Source organism: Nyctereutes procyonoides, unplaced genomic scaffold (assembly GCF_905146905.1).
Source record: "Nyctereutes procyonoides isolate TBG_1078 unplaced genomic scaffold, NYPRO_anot_genome, whole genome shotgun sequence".
NCBI classification, from domain to species: Eukaryota; Metazoa; Chordata; class Mammalia; order Carnivora; family Canidae; genus Nyctereutes; species Nyctereutes procyonoides.
The window spans coordinates 34,922,434-34,940,895 of NW_026575020.1; the positions used below are offsets into that span (position 1 = coordinate 34,922,434).

The 18,462-nt window shown below is 41.0% G+C and overlaps 1 protein-coding gene across 4 annotated transcripts in view; it reads right to left on the reverse strand.

The window, feature by feature from the left end:
* NUP214 (nucleoporin 214) overlaps positions 1-18,462 on the reverse strand; it is a 101,273-nt gene that overhangs the window by 11,896 nt on the left and 70,915 nt on the right. For 3 of the 4 annotated variants that reach the window (XM_055316553.1, XM_055316548.1, XM_055316544.1), the window contains exons 30-31: positions 17,949-18,019; positions 5,427-5,580 (exon numbers count right to left, since the gene is read on the reverse strand). In XM_055316553.1, coding sequence (XP_055172528.1) covers positions 5,427-5,580; positions 17,949-18,019 — 225 coding nt within the window. The remainder of the gene's footprint in view (positions 1-5,426; positions 5,581-17,948; positions 18,020-18,462) is intronic. The other variant, XM_055316550.1, reaches the window with a different exon arrangement.

Below are 18,462 nucleotides of genomic sequence, written 5' to 3' on the forward strand. Positions count from 1 at the left end.
TCTTGGAGAAATCTGAGACACAGAGGTGAAGTGATTTTACCAGGATGATATTGGGAGACTGAAATGCCTGAAGTCAGAGAACACAGAAGCTTCTAGGCAGATTTACCCCTTCACCTTGGAGACTCCTCTGTCTGAAGATGCTCATGGACTTTACAGTGGAGTACACAGGTGTTCTGCAGTCAGCCCTGGCTCAGGCTACCTAGTAGCTGTGGGCAAGGACTTCACCTTCCCAAGTCCCAGTTTCTTCTGAGATAAAATGGGGACAGTGAGGGGGGAGAGGGTGTCCACATGGCTGCGGTGAGGATCAGATGAGCTGACGTGTGCAGAGTGCCCAGTTGGGCCGATGGCAGATCCTCTCCTTAGGATACAAAACTTCCTGTTTCTTTAACTCCTCCTCCTGCTACATCCCACTCGTTCAACATAAGAAGACACAGAGCAGATCAGTGGCAAAAAACAGTAATCCTTTTCATTTTGCAAAGATCATGAGTTAAACCAGTCAAGTTGTAACAGTTTTCGTTCACAGTCTCAAGAGGAGCTCTACATGTTGAAACGTTTTAGGATTTATTTAAGCTGCTCTGAAGCAAAGTGGCATTAAACGAGGTCTGCTTCTGTTTCCACAGTCAACAACGTGCTGCTCAGTTCTCTTAGTGGTTCTAAAATAACATAGTCCCTGGCTCTGGAAATACAAGTAAGAGGTATCTTCGTTGTTGGAACAACATATCATTGTAGTAGATACCTCTTCACTTGTGGGCAGAGCAGCCCGGAGAGAGCCCGTCATCACAGAGCTGTTTGGTAGCTTCTACTCTCCAGGGTGGCAAGGCTAGGGACAAGTGGCATCTGCTCTGGGCCTCCCCCTGCTGGCACGACATGGATCCTCTGGGTCCTTTTATTTGGCAAAAAACACTTGCATGACCCAACATTGGGGCCAACCCTACTTCAGTTAAATTATATCCGGTATAAATTTGATATAAATACCATCACAAAGACCAGCTCCCATTTCCTTCTGCAGGTCTAGAGTCACCAATTAGAATTTCACACACACTGAGAAGGGGGTTCTCAAGAAGCTCTAGTACAGGATTTTTTTTTTAAAGATTTTATTTATTTATTCAAGAGAGACACAGAGAGGCAGAGACACAGACAGAAGAAGCAGGCTACATGCAGGAAGCCGGATGTGGGACTCAATCCCCAGACCTGGGATCATGCCCTGAGCCAAAGGCAGCGGCTCAACCGCTGAGCCACACAGGCATCCCATCCAGGATGCTTTCTAAGATTTTTTCCAGAACAGTTGTAGAGGGAGGCCTTGCAGGCCCAAACAGATTCTTCCCAAATGGCTTCTTTATCCTCACCCAAGTATGTCTTTCAGGCCTCTGGACAGATAGAATGTGCTGAGAATGGTTCTAACCAGTGTCCTCAGCACAACACTTGAGGAGGCAGTAAGTCCTGACAGGTGACAATGTACAGTGGTGCTGAATTTTAAGTGGCCCCAGGGGTTAACAGTGTATCTCAGGTAGTCTCTGGGGAAGACAGAGAACAGAAACCTTTACAAGGTGGGAGTTGGATAAAGAACATGCCAACTCCAAGCAACAGTATTCCCAGCTTGTCTTTCTCATTGAGGGCAGAGGTCTAATTATTTCTCAGGGCTAAAGAGGGCAGCTTCAGGAGCGGGTGACCTGGGGCCTGAATGTCACAAGGGAAACTGCTGGTTGCTCAATCTGGGCTCAGATACCTATCTGCAGGGGAGCGTGTTCGATGCCACAGAGAATGAGCCCGAGGGCTGTCAGACAAGACACACTGGAAAGAGGATCTGTGCTCTGCTGCAAGGCTAGGAAGAACTCAGGAGGCAACAGGGTAGATCAGAATTCTGGAAGCATACTCAGATGAAACCCTGGCTGCTCCCCCTAACTGCTGCTACTTCTGTAGGTCCAAAACCCTTCTCTGAACCTATTTCCTTATTGGTAAAACAGGGAAAGCCACACCTCAAAGTACTGTTGTAAGAAATGGTTAGTCCAACTACACTGAGCATCTAGCACATAATAGATGGTCCATAAAGATCCATTCTCTTCATGTCACATGAAGGAAGCCCACATGAGGGCTGTGGGATTCCGGAGAGAGAGAGAGGTCACTGTGGACCCCTATGACCCTCAGGTCAAGCTGCACATGGGCGCAGACTTACAGTCACCCTTAAAGGAAGGGGAGGTTTGGTGGGTGGAGTGGAGGGAGCAGGTGAGCCCTGCCCCTGAAGCCGGGAGTAGGGTGAGGGGCGTGTGTATGAAGGTCGGCCAGCAGACAACCTGGCCAAAGCAGAGGGAACATGTTAGGAGAACAGAAAAGAGTGTAGGAGCAGTTCACAGAGGGCCCTGACTGCTGACTTCAAGTAAGTGGGAAGCTGCCAGGGGTTGTGTGCAGGGAGAATGGTGAAAGCAAAGCAGAGTTAAAAACACTCTACTTGGTGTGAATGTCCAGATGCCTGGGGAGGAGGCTGGAAGCAGGGAGGGGGATATGGGGACTGCTGTGATAACCTAGAGGACAATGGGGGACATGCCTCCAAGGACAGAGAGAAGCAGCAGCAAAGGAACCAGTGGAAAGGCAGGAAGAGAACCAGGAGAACCATCTATATGGCCTAGGACAGATGTTGTGCTCCAAGTGCCAAATATTGCCAAGTCACCCAAAAAGAAAGAGGTGACCCATGGTTCGCAGAAAGCTGCGTTAGTTCTGGTGAGGACAATGCCTGTCCCGGGATGACTTCTAGCTTTTCCTCTTCCAAGGCTCTTCCTCTTCTCCTGCACCTGGTCCTCAGGCTACAAAGGCTCCTGTCCCTTCCACTATCGAATCCTATCTTCAGTTTTAAAAACAAAATACTGTTGAGACACCTGGGTGGCTCAGTGGTTGAGTGTCTTGCTTTCAGCTCAGGGAGGGATCCCAGGGTCCTGCAATCGAGTCCTGCATCGGGCTCCCCATGGGGAGCCCGCTTCTCTCTCTCCCTGTTTCTGCCTCTCTCTGTGTGTCTCTCATGAATAAATAAAATCTTTAAAAAATTAAAAAAAAATAACATTTAAGTCTTTCTGGTACCTGAAACTTCTCTTGCCATAAAAGTAAACTGCCAGTTTATTTATTTTTATTTTTTATTTAAAAAAAATTTTTTTTAAATTTTTATTTATTTATGATAGTCACATAGAATGAGAGAGAGAGAGGCAGAGACACAGGCAGAGGGAGAAGCAGGCTCCATGCACCGGGAGCCCGACGTGGGATTCGATCCCGGGTCTCCAGGATCACGCCCTGGGCCAAAGGCAGGTGCTAAACTGCTGCGCCACCCAGGGATCCCTAAACTGCCAGTTTAAAAGAAAAACTAACATTTAGGAAAATAAAGACCAGTAGGTGTCTGGTATCATGAATGTATAATCTTACAAAAGCATCTGCTTTGATTTTAAGGCAGAATTAAAGCATCGGAAACAACAGTGTGCCAGTGAACAACGGACTAGGGGTAGGGGAGGGCAGCGCTGACTTGCAGCATTGTCCAATTCCCATCATATAAATACTCACATAACAGTGGAGTTCAGGCTCTCCAACATGATGTATACTGGCCACAACTGGAGAGAGATGTGCACAGTTGGCTCCCACAAGCCAGGGCAAGCCATCTCTAGTCCCCCACTGAGGGAAGGCAACTCTTTGACAGGTAAGGTGTAAGGGATGAATCAGCAAGGAGGTAAGGGGTTTTTACTTTTTCATTCTTTAAGATTTATTTATTTGAAAGAGAGAGTGCACGCATGAGAGAGAAAGAGAGAGAGAGTGTGCAAGCGTGCACAGGAGCAGGGGGGAGGGTAGAAGCAGAAGCAGACTCCCTACGGTGCAGGGAGCCTGATGTAGGACTTAGGACCTTAAGATCCTGAAACTGAACTGAAGGCAGACACTTAACTGAGCCACCCAGGCACCCCGGAAAGGGGTTTTTAAAAGGATACAACATGCCTAAGTTTCAACAAAACTGGTTTATAACACAATCTCGTAGATGGTAATCTACCTATGGGAGAAACCCACATTTCTAAGTAGCATGTTACTGAGTGGTTCTTCTGTGCCGGAGGCTGTTTTGTACGTTATATATGATCTAGTAGAGTTCTAGATTTGCCACTTCCTGGCCTTGTGACTTAAAAAAAATAAAAAATAAAAAAAAAATCACCTAACCATTCGGGGCTTGTTTCATCATTGGAAAATGGAGAGAGTGCCACACAAGGATCCTATTGTTCAAGTATGTGCCGTGAAGTCCTGCAGTCCCATGCTAAGAGCTGGGGGAAAAGGCTGGGAAACCACCCAGACGCATCTCTGGTTCTTGATCCTTGCCTCCAAGTACATCTACTTTTATCTGTTCTAAGCATCAAGAATTCTGCTTAGAAGTTTATCTGCAGTAGTTTTTGAAAACTACTAGACTCAATTTCTACGATCTCTTTATTCTAGGATTCTAAATTCTTCTTGGCAGACAGGAAGCAAAGATTTCTAATCATATACCTTCACAAGTGAAGAAGTCTGTGTCTCTAGACTATAATCTTTCTTTATATACTTTTTAGGTGGACAGTGACACCAAAACAACTCATCAGTGAATCTGGAGACTCAGAATAGAAAACTGTGCTTTGAACTGCATAAGTCTTAACGTGAAGGAAGATCTGTCTTGTTCTGTAGAACATTAGCTCCCGATTTGCGAAGATCTTGTGTGGCACAGCAGACGAGAGGTGTTCCGTGGGTAGCATGTTAAATGAGGGAAGCAGAGAGGAAGATGACAGGCCCCCAACTTTCCGTATCGGCCTCCATCAGCAGCGGAGTTTTCCTTTTTTTTAGGACTTAAAAAAAAACAAAACCCAAATTTCTTTTATTTCCAACCATGAATAGACAGATCAACAAAGAATTTGAAAAATTAGCCAGAGCAGAACGATACAGCTTCATTTGAAAATAAGACAAGAATGTAAGAGATGAGAAATAATGAAGGCTTCAAGTTTTGGGCAACATTTCCCTGTGGCAGCTGAATTTTAAAGCAAATTCAGAGTGAGTACGACACAACGAAAATCCAGATGCTCTTCTCCAAGCATACCCAACTTGCTCTGCTGCTCTCATTTATGCCTGTCCACTCGCATTCACTTCAAGTCATTTCAATCCCAAAAAACAGAGCAATCTGGGCCTTGGAAGAGAATAGGGGAGGAACTCAATGCACAGATCCTCACCCTGCAGCTCTGATGTCTTTTCATAATTATACAGGACATCTCATCAAAAAACTGAAAACCGAAAAGTAAAATCAAAACAGATCACACTGCTTTGATCCATGTTAAATGGGCCTTCTAGATCTTCTCTTTCCTTTCTACACTTGTCACCAAAGCTCTGCTCGTACCACAAGGATGACAATGGCATTATGGGGCCAAGGGACTGGGAAAATGGTCTCAACTTACTTGGGGTGGCTGCAGATCCAAAGCCCCCGCTGGCTGAGCTGAATGGGTTTTTGTTGGCTGCATCCTGGCTGGGTTTCCCTCCAAGGCCACTGAAGAAACCTCCCCCTCTTCCAGTGTTTCCAGACCCAAACACACTCCCACTGGAAGAGGGCTGCTGGAAAACAAAAGGGGCAGGAAGTGAGATAGGATGAGAGGTCATCGTCAAACGGCAGGCCACATCCGTGGAAAGGAGGCATTCACAGCTGGGACAGATGGAAAAAGCAAGAGTACTCTGATTAGTTCTGGGACGGATGCTCTAACAACCACACAAGAAGCTGGACTCTGGACAGGCACTTCCTACAAATCAGAAGTTCTCAAGCTATTCCATGTTCACAGTTCTCTGAAAACATGATTTAGGGGAGGAGGGAACTTTGAATGTTTATCTGCTCTGCTGCCTGCAGTCTCTGCTTGACACAATGCCAGGGGCAGGAAAACCAATCCCTCAAGGATTCCCCCAAATGAGAAAGTTTAAAAACATTTCTGGACGATTATGAACATGACTGATTTTGATTCCTCCAGTATTTGGCTGAACTCATCAGCAACTGATGAAAAGTGATTTACACTGTCTTTTCTCCCAATTTGAGTACTTTTATTTCATAATGACTTTCCCATACTGCAGAAATAAGCTCAAATTAGCTTCCATTGTTGAAATGATGACCATGGCTGAATTTTGTCCAAGTCTGCAAATCTTATGCTTAGAGGAGGCTGCTAACTTAGGGTGCTTGCTGACTCAAAGCTGTCTCAGGCATCACACACTATTTCTGTTTGGAAATTCGTTAAGAAAGACCAGTGCTAGATTTGAGGGACCATTAATATTAGTTAAATGTGATGTCTTCTTGGATGATAATGTAGAATTAGACAGACTTTTAGAAATGGGTTATGTGGGGGTGCCCCTCAGGTGGTTAAGCGTCTGACTCTTGATCTCAGCTTATAAGGTCTTGTTCTCAGGGTGGTGAGTTCAAGTCCCACACTGGGCTCCACACTGGGTATGGAGCCTAGTTCCAAAAAACAAAAGAAAACAAAAACAGAAATGGGTTACTAATGTACAGAAATCTTATAGAATGCCTGGGTGGTTCAGTGGTTGAGCAGCTGTGTTTGGCTCAGGTCATGATCCTGGGGTCTGGGATTGAGTCCCACATCGGGTTTCCTGCAGGGACCCTGCTTCGCTCTCTGCCTATCTCTGCCTCTTTCTCCGTGTCTCTCATGAATAAATAAATAAAATCCTAAAAAAAAAAAGTGTCCTTCAAAGGCAGACAGAATGGTGTAGAAGTCCATCTCCTCTGAAATGGGAATAATGAACTACCCAGCTCAAAACAATTAAATGTGCTAAGAAACATGATGCACTTTAGCGCCTGAAATATAAACATATGCTCAGAAAACAGCTGCTGTTTAGTATTTTCACAGTGATGGGAACAGACCAATGACTGAGCACTTTCTAGATGCCAGGCATTTTTCTAACACTTCACACTAAGTCACACTTCCAGAGGGCCACCTTTGAAACAACTCCCTAGTGCGTCCCCTCAGGGGCACAGCCACCACACTGGTCTGAGCCACCTAACCTTACTATACAACTTAACCGATGTCCTGCTTCCACTACAATCTCTGTTCAAACGGCAGCTAGAAGAATATCTACGAGTGGCAGTCAGACCATTAGACGCATTAAAAATTCTACAAGATCTTCCATCATCTGGCCCCAGTCTACCTCTGACATCATCTTTTAGCATCTCTCCTTCCCTCTCCCCTCAACATGGTCCAATTTACACTGGTCTTTTGTACTTGAATGCAACAGGCTAATTTTAAGACACTTGTCTCTAACTCCCTTTTTTTCTCCCTAAATTTCTTTAAAACGACAGTAACAGTTTACTACAACCACTTAACGATGAGTAAGAGTTTTTTAAAACCTGGAATCCAATCACAAAAGCATAGGCTTTGATAACTAATAGCCAAACTTTGAAAGGAAGGAAGGCATGGCAATGAATCCAAGCAGCATATAGAAAATATCAGACTTTGTAGCTGACTTCCATGCATCAGACCAAAACACTGTCAACTGCCAGTATGTGGATATTTTCACCCTACCAAAAAATGGCAATTTCAGATGGCTCGACCTAAATGGTAAAAATAGGATCTGAAAAATAATGGCTACCTGCAGAAATGAATAAAAGGGGATCACAGAAGTGAATGTGAATTGATAGTTATTGCAACCTCAGAAATAGGTTAGAGAGTCCCATTCTTTTTTTTTTTTTTTAATTTTTATTTATTCATGAGAGACAGAGGCAGAGACACAGGCAGAGGGAGAAGCAGGCTCCATGCAGGGAACCTGATGGGGGACTTGATCCCGGGACCCCAGGGTCACAGGCAGGCACTAAACCACTGAGCCACCCAGGGATCCCCCCATTCATTTTAAATACAATAAACTACTACAGTTTTAAAACTTTAAATTATGGAAAATCTTAAAAGTGTACAAAAAGTAATGCTATTACCCCAGGCCCATCATGCAATTTTGATGAACTCATGGCCAGTTGATCTTTCTATCTATACTCCATTTATCTCCCCTCATCTTTTATTAGTATGAAGCAAATCCTAGACATCTTATCATTTGAACCACTGATTTTTCTAATATAATCTCTAAAACAAACTATAACCATACCATTATCATGCCTTAAAAATGAACAATTCTTTAATATCATGAAATAGGCAGTTACTGTTTAAGATCCAACCTCATAATGTTGCCAAAATAAATAAATAAAATAAATAAAAAAAAATCAAAGTTGAATCTCCTCAAGCCTCCAGACCCAACCCTCACTTCAAAGGAAGGAACAAAGGGCAGGGGACCAACTTAACTGGGAGCTGTAACACAGGAATGCAGTCAGCAACCACATCACAGGAAATTCTACCGAACAACTGAATTATGAGAAACAAGGGGAAGAGATACAATGAAGAGTTATCTATGGAGACATACTCAGGAGACCTATCAAGCAGTCTCAATGTGTGGACTGGATTTGATCCTAATTCAAAGAAACAAATATAAAAAGGAAAAGGAGACACTGATGAGACTTCAGAAAGGCATTTCCTATGTATGTAACCTAAATCCTTTTCCCTCATTATTTATTCTCTTCATAGTACTCAAAACTCTCTGAAATGAACTATTTTAATAAAGACTCTATCAAATGTAACCTTCCAATTTATGAACAATGGATGTCCTTCCATTTATTTAGATCATCTTTAATTTCCTTAAACAATATTTTATAGTATTCAGAGTATGTTTTACAGTTATTTTGTTAAATTTATTCCTAAGTATCATACTCGTTTTGATGTTATCAAAAATCAAATTGTCTTACTTTCATCTTCAGATAGTTCATTGTGAATGTATAGAAATATAATAGATTTTAAAAATATTAATCTTGCATCCTACAACTGAACCCATTTATTAGTTCTAATAGTATTTTAGTGGATTCCTTAGGATTTTCTATTTACCTGATCATGCTATCTGCAGATAGTTTTACTTTCTCCCTTCCAATCTAGATGCCTTTATTTAATTTCCTTGCCTAACTGACCTGCCTAGAATCAACATGTGCTTCTGAGATTCATCTATATTGCTGCATGTGTTGGTCATTCTTCTCTTTAGACTGCTGAGCAGTATTCCATTGCAGGAGTATGCTGGTGTTTACTAGTATCCTGGTAAACATCTGGACTGTTTCCAGGTTTTAGCTGTCATAAACAAAGCTGCTATAAGCATTAAGTCTTTTTGTGGACCTTTATTTTCAGCTTTTGTGGGTAAATACCTAGGACTGGAACTGTTAGACTACAAAAATAGTACTTTTTTCAGATTTATTGCCAAATGGTTTTCCAAATCACTAGGTTATCATCCCACCAGCAACATATTCAGAAATCTACTTGCTTTAGATCTCCACATTTGATTTTGTTAGCTCTTAAATTTTAGTGATTCTAGGGGCTATGGAGCAGTGTCTTATTGTGATTCCAATTTGCGTTTCTCTGATGACTAATGACAACAGGCAAGTTTTCACATGCTTATTGGCCATTCATATCCTCTTTTGTAAAGTATCTAAGTACTTTGCTTACTTTTTAAAAGTTCTTTATATATTCCTTATATAATCTGGACAGAAGGCTTTCATTTGGTACATTATATTTTCTCCAAGTCTATGCTCTGCCTTTTCACTTCATAACAGTCTGTTGATGAGTATTACTTTCAAATTCTGATGGAGGCTACTTTCTAAAGTTTCTCCATTAATGCTTACTGCTTTTTGTGTTCTAAGATATCTTTGTTTACCTAACAATGTTTTTTTTAACAGTGGCACTAGACTTTTGGGCTGGATAATTCCTTGTTTTGGAGGGATATATGTTGAGCAGCATCCTTGGCCTCTAACCCCCTAGATGCTGACAGTATCCCCTACTCCTGAGGACCAAACAGGTCTCCAGACATTGTAATTGTGGAATTCTCCCACAGGGGTGGGGGTAGGGGTGGAACTGATACCATTTGAGAACCACTGGTCTGTGCAAAAGGAGCAAAAGAAGCCTTTTTGCTCCAGTTGTCACATATTTAACATCTCCTCATAACCATACAATACATTGTTTCCCAGTATGGCCTGAGTCTTTTTTAGCTGCTTTAAGATTCTACTCCTTGTATTTGGTTTTCAGAAGCTTATCTATGATGTGTCTAGGTGTGGTCTTCTGGCATTTATTCTGTTTAGGGTTCACAGAGTTTCTTGGGCTTCAGGATTTGTTTTTCCATACATTTGGAAAAGCTTGGCCATTTTTCTTCAAGTACTTTTGTCTGTCTCCTTGCCTTCAAGGACTCAAATTACAAACACTCCAGACCGCCTGATACTTTGTCACACAGGTCACTAATGTTCTGTTTGGTGGGTATCTCAGTCTGAGTTTCATTCAAAACATTGTTTACATATTCATTCATTTTAAGTAGGCTCCACACCAACAAAATGGGGCCCTCAGATCAAGAGTCACATGTTCTGCCAACTGAGCCAGCCAGGGACCCCCATTCCGAGCTTCACTTCAGATAATTTCTGAAATAATTTTTGACACGTGTTCAAGTTCACGGTTTTTCTGTAGTACTCACTCTGCTGGTAAGTCTGTCTAATCATTTTTAATTTCAGATACTAGATTTAAACTTTTTTTTTTTGAAGATTTTATTTACTTATCCATGAGAGACACACAGAGAGAGGCAGAGACACAGGCAGAAGGAGAAGCAGGCTCCATCCAGGGAGCCCGATGTGGGACTCAATCCCGGGACCCTGGGATCACGCCCTGAGCTGAAGGTAGACGCTCAACTGCTGAGCCACCCAGGTATCCCTAGATTTAAACTTTAGATACAGATCAAGACTATTTATTTTTATGACTTTCAATTCTCTGCTGAGATTCCTTATTCACCCATTCTTTCCTTTTCCTGTAAATACTTGAGCACAAGAGTCACAATTGTTAGTCTCTGCCTGTTAGTTCCATTATCTGGATCATCTACAGGTTGTTTTTTGTTTTCTAAAATATGATTGTGGGTGCCCCCTACTATTTTTGCTTCTTCATGTTATATATTATATATGCCATATATGTGTAAAATACATACATTTTTTTTGGGTATACCAGACTTTGCATGTAGAACAGAGGCATGGGGAATGAAGAACACTGTTTCTCCCACAGCACCGAGAGCCCTCTTTCATCTGTATCCCAAAGTGAATATGTAACTATTCACTATGTGTTGAATTGATCTGGAAATGAGCCAAAGACTGAACTCACCTCTGTGTTTGCTTAGGGTTTAGGGTTATTTCTCTTATTGTTGAGCCTGGAGCCAAGAGGCAGTTGGGCTGCAATGTTACCTTTGGATTCAACAGTTCTGGGCAGCAAGATTGCAGGACTGTGCAAGTCTTTCTGCTTTTTGGTCCTGCCTTTACTTCCTTTTTCTTAGAAAAAGTCGGGGAGAGGTGGTTAGGGAAGATTTTTATATTGAACAAATTACTGTTGTACTTGCAAGTCTTTCGACCTCCATCTTTTTTTTTTTTTCTTAACAAAACAGCTTTATTGGGATTTAATCCACATACCATAAAAGTCACTGATTTTAAAGGATAGAATTCAATAGTTTTTGGTATGTTACATTATTAAGTTAAAATTGTGGCAAAATATCATTTTGTAATTTTAACCATGTAAGCATACAATTCAGTGGCATGAACTATATTCACAATGTTATACAGCCATCATCAATACCTATTTCCAGGATTTTTTCATCACCACAACCAAAATTCTTAACCGTTAAGCAGTAAGTCTCACTCTCTCCTCCTTATAGCCTAATCTATTTTCTTGCTCTATGAATTTACCTATTCTAAATAAATACTTCATGGTGGAATCATATGTTACTTGTCCCTTTATGTCTGGCTCATTTTATTTAGCATAATGCATTCAAGGTTCATCCAAGTGTAGTGTGTATGAATCAGAACTTCATCCCTTTAGAAGGCTGGATAATACTCTGCCATATGAATAGGCCATATTTTGTTTGTCCAGTCATCTGTTGATGGAAACTTGGGTTGTTTCCTCCTTTTGGCTATTGTGAGTAATGCTGCTGTGAAGACTCGTGAAAAGAGTCTCTTTGACTTCCTACTTTTTTTTTTTTTTTGACTTCCTACTTTTAATTCCTATAGGTATATACCCAGTAGTGGCATTGCTGGGTCATATGGCAATTCTGTTTGGCTTTTTGAGGAACCACTGAACTATGTTCTACAGATGCACTATTTTACATTCTAACCAACAATGATGTATGAGGGTTCCAATTTCTCTACATCCTTGTCAACACCTATTATTCTCAGGGTTTTATTTTATTTTATTTTATTTTTTTATGACAGGCACACAGTGAGAGAGAGAGAGAGGCAGAGACACAGGCAGAGGGAGAAGCAGGCTCCATGCACCGGGAGCCCGACATGGGATTCGATCCCGGGTCTCCAGGATCGCGCCCCGGGCCAAAGGCAGGCGCCAAACCGCTGCGCCACCCAGGGATCCCTATTCTCAGGGTTTTAAAAATTATTATTATTGCCACCGAATGGGTGTAAAGAGGTATTTTCATTATGGTTTTGACTTTCATATTCCTAATGTTGAATGGTATTGATCTTTTCATGCACTTACTGGTCATTTATTTTGCTTGTTCCCCTTGTTGCCAATAGCTTCTTCTGGATTCTTCTCTAGCTAGTACATTTCTTCAGTCTTTAGCAAGGCTTCTCTTCCACTTCTCAAACCCAGACCTGACATGTGCCCCCAGAATCCGCTATCCCATCACATTCACCTACCATGGGCTTCCCTCTCTGGAAATCAATTCCACAAGGCTTTCTGCCAGTCTGAGTCCCACTGTGACAGATACTTTCCAAAGATGGTCACAGCAATATTTCTAGACTCATGTGCTCTTCTAAGGTAAAGTCTATTGCCCTCCTTGTACACTTGAATGAGATTTTATGACTGCCTTGAACAAGAGAATGCAACCTAAGTAATGCTCTGCAAATAGGTCATAAAAGGTTATATGGCTTCTGCTTGATTCTTTCTTTTTTTTCAAAAATTTCCTTGGAATCCAGCCACCATGTTGTAAGGAAGCCCAGGCCACAGAGAGAAACCAAGAACTCCAGTTAAATTCTGAGCCAACAGCAAAACCAACCACTGGATATATATATAAATGTTGCTGATTTGGGGGTCATGTGTTACATGGCACTAGATAATTCCAATATCCATGGGATAAATGTGATTATTACACTATCTGGATTTTGCTTGGTGTTATTAAAGGAGTTAAGGTCTTCTGAATCCTAGCCAGAATCTGCCTTGTACTCTTAGATATTTCTTTCTTTCTTCCTTCTTTCTTTTTCTTTTCTTTCTTTCTTTCTTTCTTTCTTTCTTTCTTTCTTTCTTTTCTTTCTTTCTTTCTTTCTTTCTTTCTTTCTTTCTTTCTTTCTACTCTTAGATATTTCTGAGGATACTCCTATCAACTGAAAATTTATTCATTTTTATGGTGTCTATCATGTGCTAGCCACAGTCCTAAGAATTGGGGATATAGCAATGAATACAACACAGCAATGAATACAACACATTCAAAAATGAATACAATACAACCCCTATCATCAGAAAAAATATTGATTTGAATTTCTGGCCCCTCCAATTGCAAACATAATTTCTGTGACAGAAGAATATGGGGGTGGGTGGTGGAAACGAGTAACCAATATAGAGTCTATCAGTAAGTTTTATATCTGTTAGCTCAACATTATGCCTGTGAGCTCCTCATGCCACTTTGGTTTAGTCATTTTCACAGCTTAAAATTCTACTATAGAACAATACAAACTTGTCTACACATTGGAATACTGGTAAACATGTGGGATGCTTCCAGTCTTTGGTTACTGTAACAATGTGGCTATAAACGCTCCTGTATCCTGGTGTCCATGTCCATGATGACTTTCTCTAAAGAACACACCTAGGAGTTGGAATTACCAGTCTCTGTTGGATCAAGCCACACTATTTTCCAAGGTAAGGTTGTACCAAATGACACTCCAACCAGGGGTACATGCAAACTTCCTTTGCTCTGTATAGATTTGCTGGCATTTGTTATAATTGCGCTTTGAATTTTTGCTGTTGTATAGGTGTGTATCTCTGTTGGTTTAATTCATATTACTAATGTTTCTTGGTCTTCTAGCTAACCCCTATTTATTATATTTTATTCCTCCTTTTTTTTTAATTTAAAAAATTTTTTTTATTTTATGATAGTCACACACACACACACACACACACACACACAGAGAGAGAGAGAGAGAGAGAGAGAGAGAGAGAGAGAGAGAGGCAGAGACACAGGCAGAGGGAGAAGCAGGCTCCATGCACTGGGAGCCCAACGTGGGATTCAATCCGGGGTCTCCAGAATCGTGCCCTGGGCCAAAGGCAGGCGCCAAACCGCTGCGCCACCCAGGGATCCCTTATTCCTCCTTCTTTAAAAAATTGTGATAAAATATACATAAAAGTTATTGACTTCAGCATTTTTAAGTGTACAATTTAGTAGCATCAGGTACATTTACAAAGTTGTGCAATAAACTATCTTTTTTTTAATGAAATCTTTTTGCTTATTTTCCTTGTGTTTAAATTTACACATTTTATGTGTAGAGAGCTCAGTGAATTTTGACATACAAGTGTTTATAACAGTTCAAAATAGCAGACATTGTTTGAGAACTTTAGACAGCTCCTCTGTACCCCATGTTTAATGCCCTAGGAGAAACCACCACTATAATTTCTATCATGCTAAGTTTTGCCTGTATTTGTCTCTTTAAGAAACTGTAATCCAACAGTATATACTCTCAGATCTGGCTTCTTTCATTTAACACTACATCTGTGGGATTTACCCATTTTGTTTTGTATACGAACATGCATTTGATTTCACTATTTTGTAGTATGCCACCGTACAAATATACCACAATTTATCCACTCTTCAGCTGATAGGCATTTTGGTTGTTTCTTGTTTTTAGTTATTACAAATACACTACCAGGAACATTCTCATTCCTACCTTCTTGTGAAGGAAAGCACTTGTTTCTGCTGGTTACGTTATACCGAAGTAGATACGCTGGCTCAAGACAAATTTTTTTGTGGTTATATGGATTTATACTCCCTTATGCAACATACGAGTTTCTAGTTGCTATACCTCCTCACCAATATTGAATACTGTCAACCTTTTAGCCATTTTGGTGGTGGTGTACTTGCCTTCTTTTTAGTTGTATTGTTTACATATTCTAAATACAATTACTCTGTCAGTTTTATAGGCTATAATTTTACCATTTCATGGCTTGTTTTACCTTAAGAGAGCCATAATTTTAGTGAAGTCAAATTTTCTTTTTGCCTGAAGAATATCCTTTAGAATTTGCTTCAGGTCTGCTAGGCATAAATTCTCTCAGTATCTGTCTGAGAAATGTCTTGATTTCCCTTCAATCTTTAAAGATGTTTTTTGTGGGGTTTAGAAATTCTAGGTAAAAAGACTGTCTCTGGCTTTCACCGTCACTGCTGAGAAGTCAGCTCTGAGTCCAACTATTGCTCTTTTAAAGGTAACTTGTCTTTCTCTTGAGGGCTTTTAACATTTTATCTTTATAGCTGTGCAGCTTCACTGTGATGGGTCTTGGAAACAGTTTCTTTTCACACATTCTACTCAGCATTTGTGGGACTTTTTAATCTGTGGGTTACTGTTTTCTACTGGTTTTGGAAATGTCTTTTTCTCTGATATTGTCACACATCTTTTCTCCTCTTCTTTGATTAAACGTGTTAAATTTTCTCTTAACATTTGGCTCTCTTTTGTATCTTTCATCTTTTTTGCTCTCCATGATATATTCCAGGTAACTTAATCTGACCTGCTCGTGAGTTTGACAGCCGCCAAACTATAATCTGTGGACTCAATCTGGGCTGCTGTTTTGGTAAATAAAGTTTTATGAAAGCATAATCATGTTCATTCATGTATTTACTGTCTATGGCCTGCTTTTGTGTAGCAATAAGTAGCTGTGGTGGAAACTGTATGTGGTTCTTGAACTATCTAGTCCTTTATAGAAGTTTGCTGATCCCTATTCTGGTAGATTACCATTCTCTTCAGCTGGGTCTAATCTGCTGATTTTAAATTTTAATTATATTTTTCTAGAAGTTCTATTTGGTTTTCAAGGCAGCTATGACACATCTTACCCCTTCCTCTTCACCAGTATGTTCAAGTTTGCCTTTTATTTCTATCAAGCATGTAAAACATAGATGTTTTATAGTGTGGAAGTCTTTGCGCATGTATGTCTGATGTTTATTCTGGGCCCTGCTCATAGTTCCTTATTTCCTTTTGTGATTAATTTAGGCGAGAGAATTGACGTCCTAGGCTTAGGAGTAAAATCATCCCAGGCTTAGAGTAAAGCTACTTTTCTTCAAAGTGGGTCTGCGCTGCTTTTGCCAGCCATCTGCAGACACCACCACCGTAGGATCCTGTCAGGCTACATTCACAGGTGGAGACCCAGTGAATCTGGAGTCCCAGGTCACCTTGGGGTGGTCTCTTTTAGACTCCTCATTCTGTGCCTATCTCAGTTGTGACTTCTGTTCCTTTGCCCTTTGGGGTTATTAAAATTTTCTCAGATGAGGGATGCCTGGGTGGCTCAGCGGTTTAGCGCCTGCCTTCAGCCCAGGACGTGATCTTGGAGTCCCAGGATCAAGTCCCACATCGGGCTCCTGGCAAGGAGCCTGCTTCTCCCTCTGCCTGTGTCTCTGCCTCTTTCTCTCTCTGTGTCTCTCATGAATAAATAAATTAAATCTTAAAAAAAATAAAATAAAATTTTATCAGATGAATAAATGCCCTCATGGTAACACTGGCTCTTGAATTCTCATCACTTCTACAGATGCCCATTTTCTTTTTATCTGGCTTGGCAAAATACCCTGTTAGCTGCCAGTGCGTGTGTTTGTTTGTTTGTTTGTTTGTTTATTTATTTATTTTAATTTTTTTGCCAGTGTTTTTGAAACTGTGGTTTTTGTGTTTTATCTACCATTTTTAGCCGTTTCCAGTAAGGACCTCAGTTTAAATGACTTCACCTGCCATTATCAACTCCGAAGTTTCACTTCCCCCTGCCACAGATCACTGATCAGGATAAAGCCTGTCTTTGAAGGAAAGGGAGCACTAAGAAAATATCTTCCTGAAGATGTGGCAGAAACACAGGGTACATCTGCCACTTCGTTAGTTAACGGACATGTGTCAAGTCCACCTTCAGAAAGCCACCATCGTCTTTACTACATTAGAGGACCTTTCTTCACAAGGACTCCTTGAGGGGTTACTGTGATCTGAAAGCATGTGATATAACAATACATTTACTCTCTGTGAGCCCTCGCTGTCCTCATCTGTGGAATGGGGACAATAATAGCACCTACCTCCCAGAAGCACTAATGATTATGTGAGTCCATTTATGTAAAGCACTTAAAACCGTGCCCACATGTAGATAACCACTATCTGTACAAACTCAAACAACTCAGGTCACCAAAGTGCATACAGCTTAGTCCAGAGGCCATATATGGTGTCGGTTACATATTCTTCTTTTGGCTTAAATAACCATTTAAAAAGGTAAAAAGTATTCTTAGCTCTAGGACCTTAAAAAGAAAACAAAAAACCCCATATACAACAAGGCTAAGGAGGAGATGTAGCCCATGGACTGTAGTGTGTGAACTCCCGCCCTAGCACAATGGGCAGAGAAGATGGATAGAGATCAGATACTGTGCTTCTAAAGTGCTTCCGAGAGGACTGTCAGAGAAGGGTCAAAACTATAGTGATTCTCTCGAATCAGAGACTGAGATTTCTGCCTCCCCAAGGGAGCCAAAGAAGGCAGAGCTTGAGAATCCTATGAGGCTATTTGCTGGCATCGGGCATAGAGTACAAACTGCTTACACTGTGTGGGAACGATGTGGATGGGTCTGCTACATGTTGACATGAATGGAAACAAACATACATTATTTACCTGGCCAAAGACTGTTCCGCCAGTACTGGTTGCTTGACCAAACAAAGAACCAGTATTACTAGACCCAAAACCTGTAAAGTAAGAAGAGAACAAGTTTAATTTGGATGACTCCTTTACAACATCAAGTATTTTGTTTGTTTTTAAATTGCATTCAGATGTACTAAGATACCTGATAATAAGTCAACTCATAAATAAAATCTGTTTTCCTTTATAGGAAACGGAGAACATTATGAGTAAATAAAGACCTTTGGTCATTGTTAACATTTCATACTAATATAAATTCCAAAATCCTGAGGACTGAATTCTTGTCTCCTACCAAACCCCAGGTGGGTAGGGACTGATACAGCAGTATACTCTCAGGGTAGTTTTTCCTTAGACTTAGCTGTCACGGAGTCTTTCCAATGACTGACTTAATATCATGAATATTTTTACTCTCTGGTTTCCTCAAATAGGAGATTCTTTTGGGGTAGTTCATCTTTCTTCTGGTTGGCAGAGGATGTCTGAAGCGTTGGCC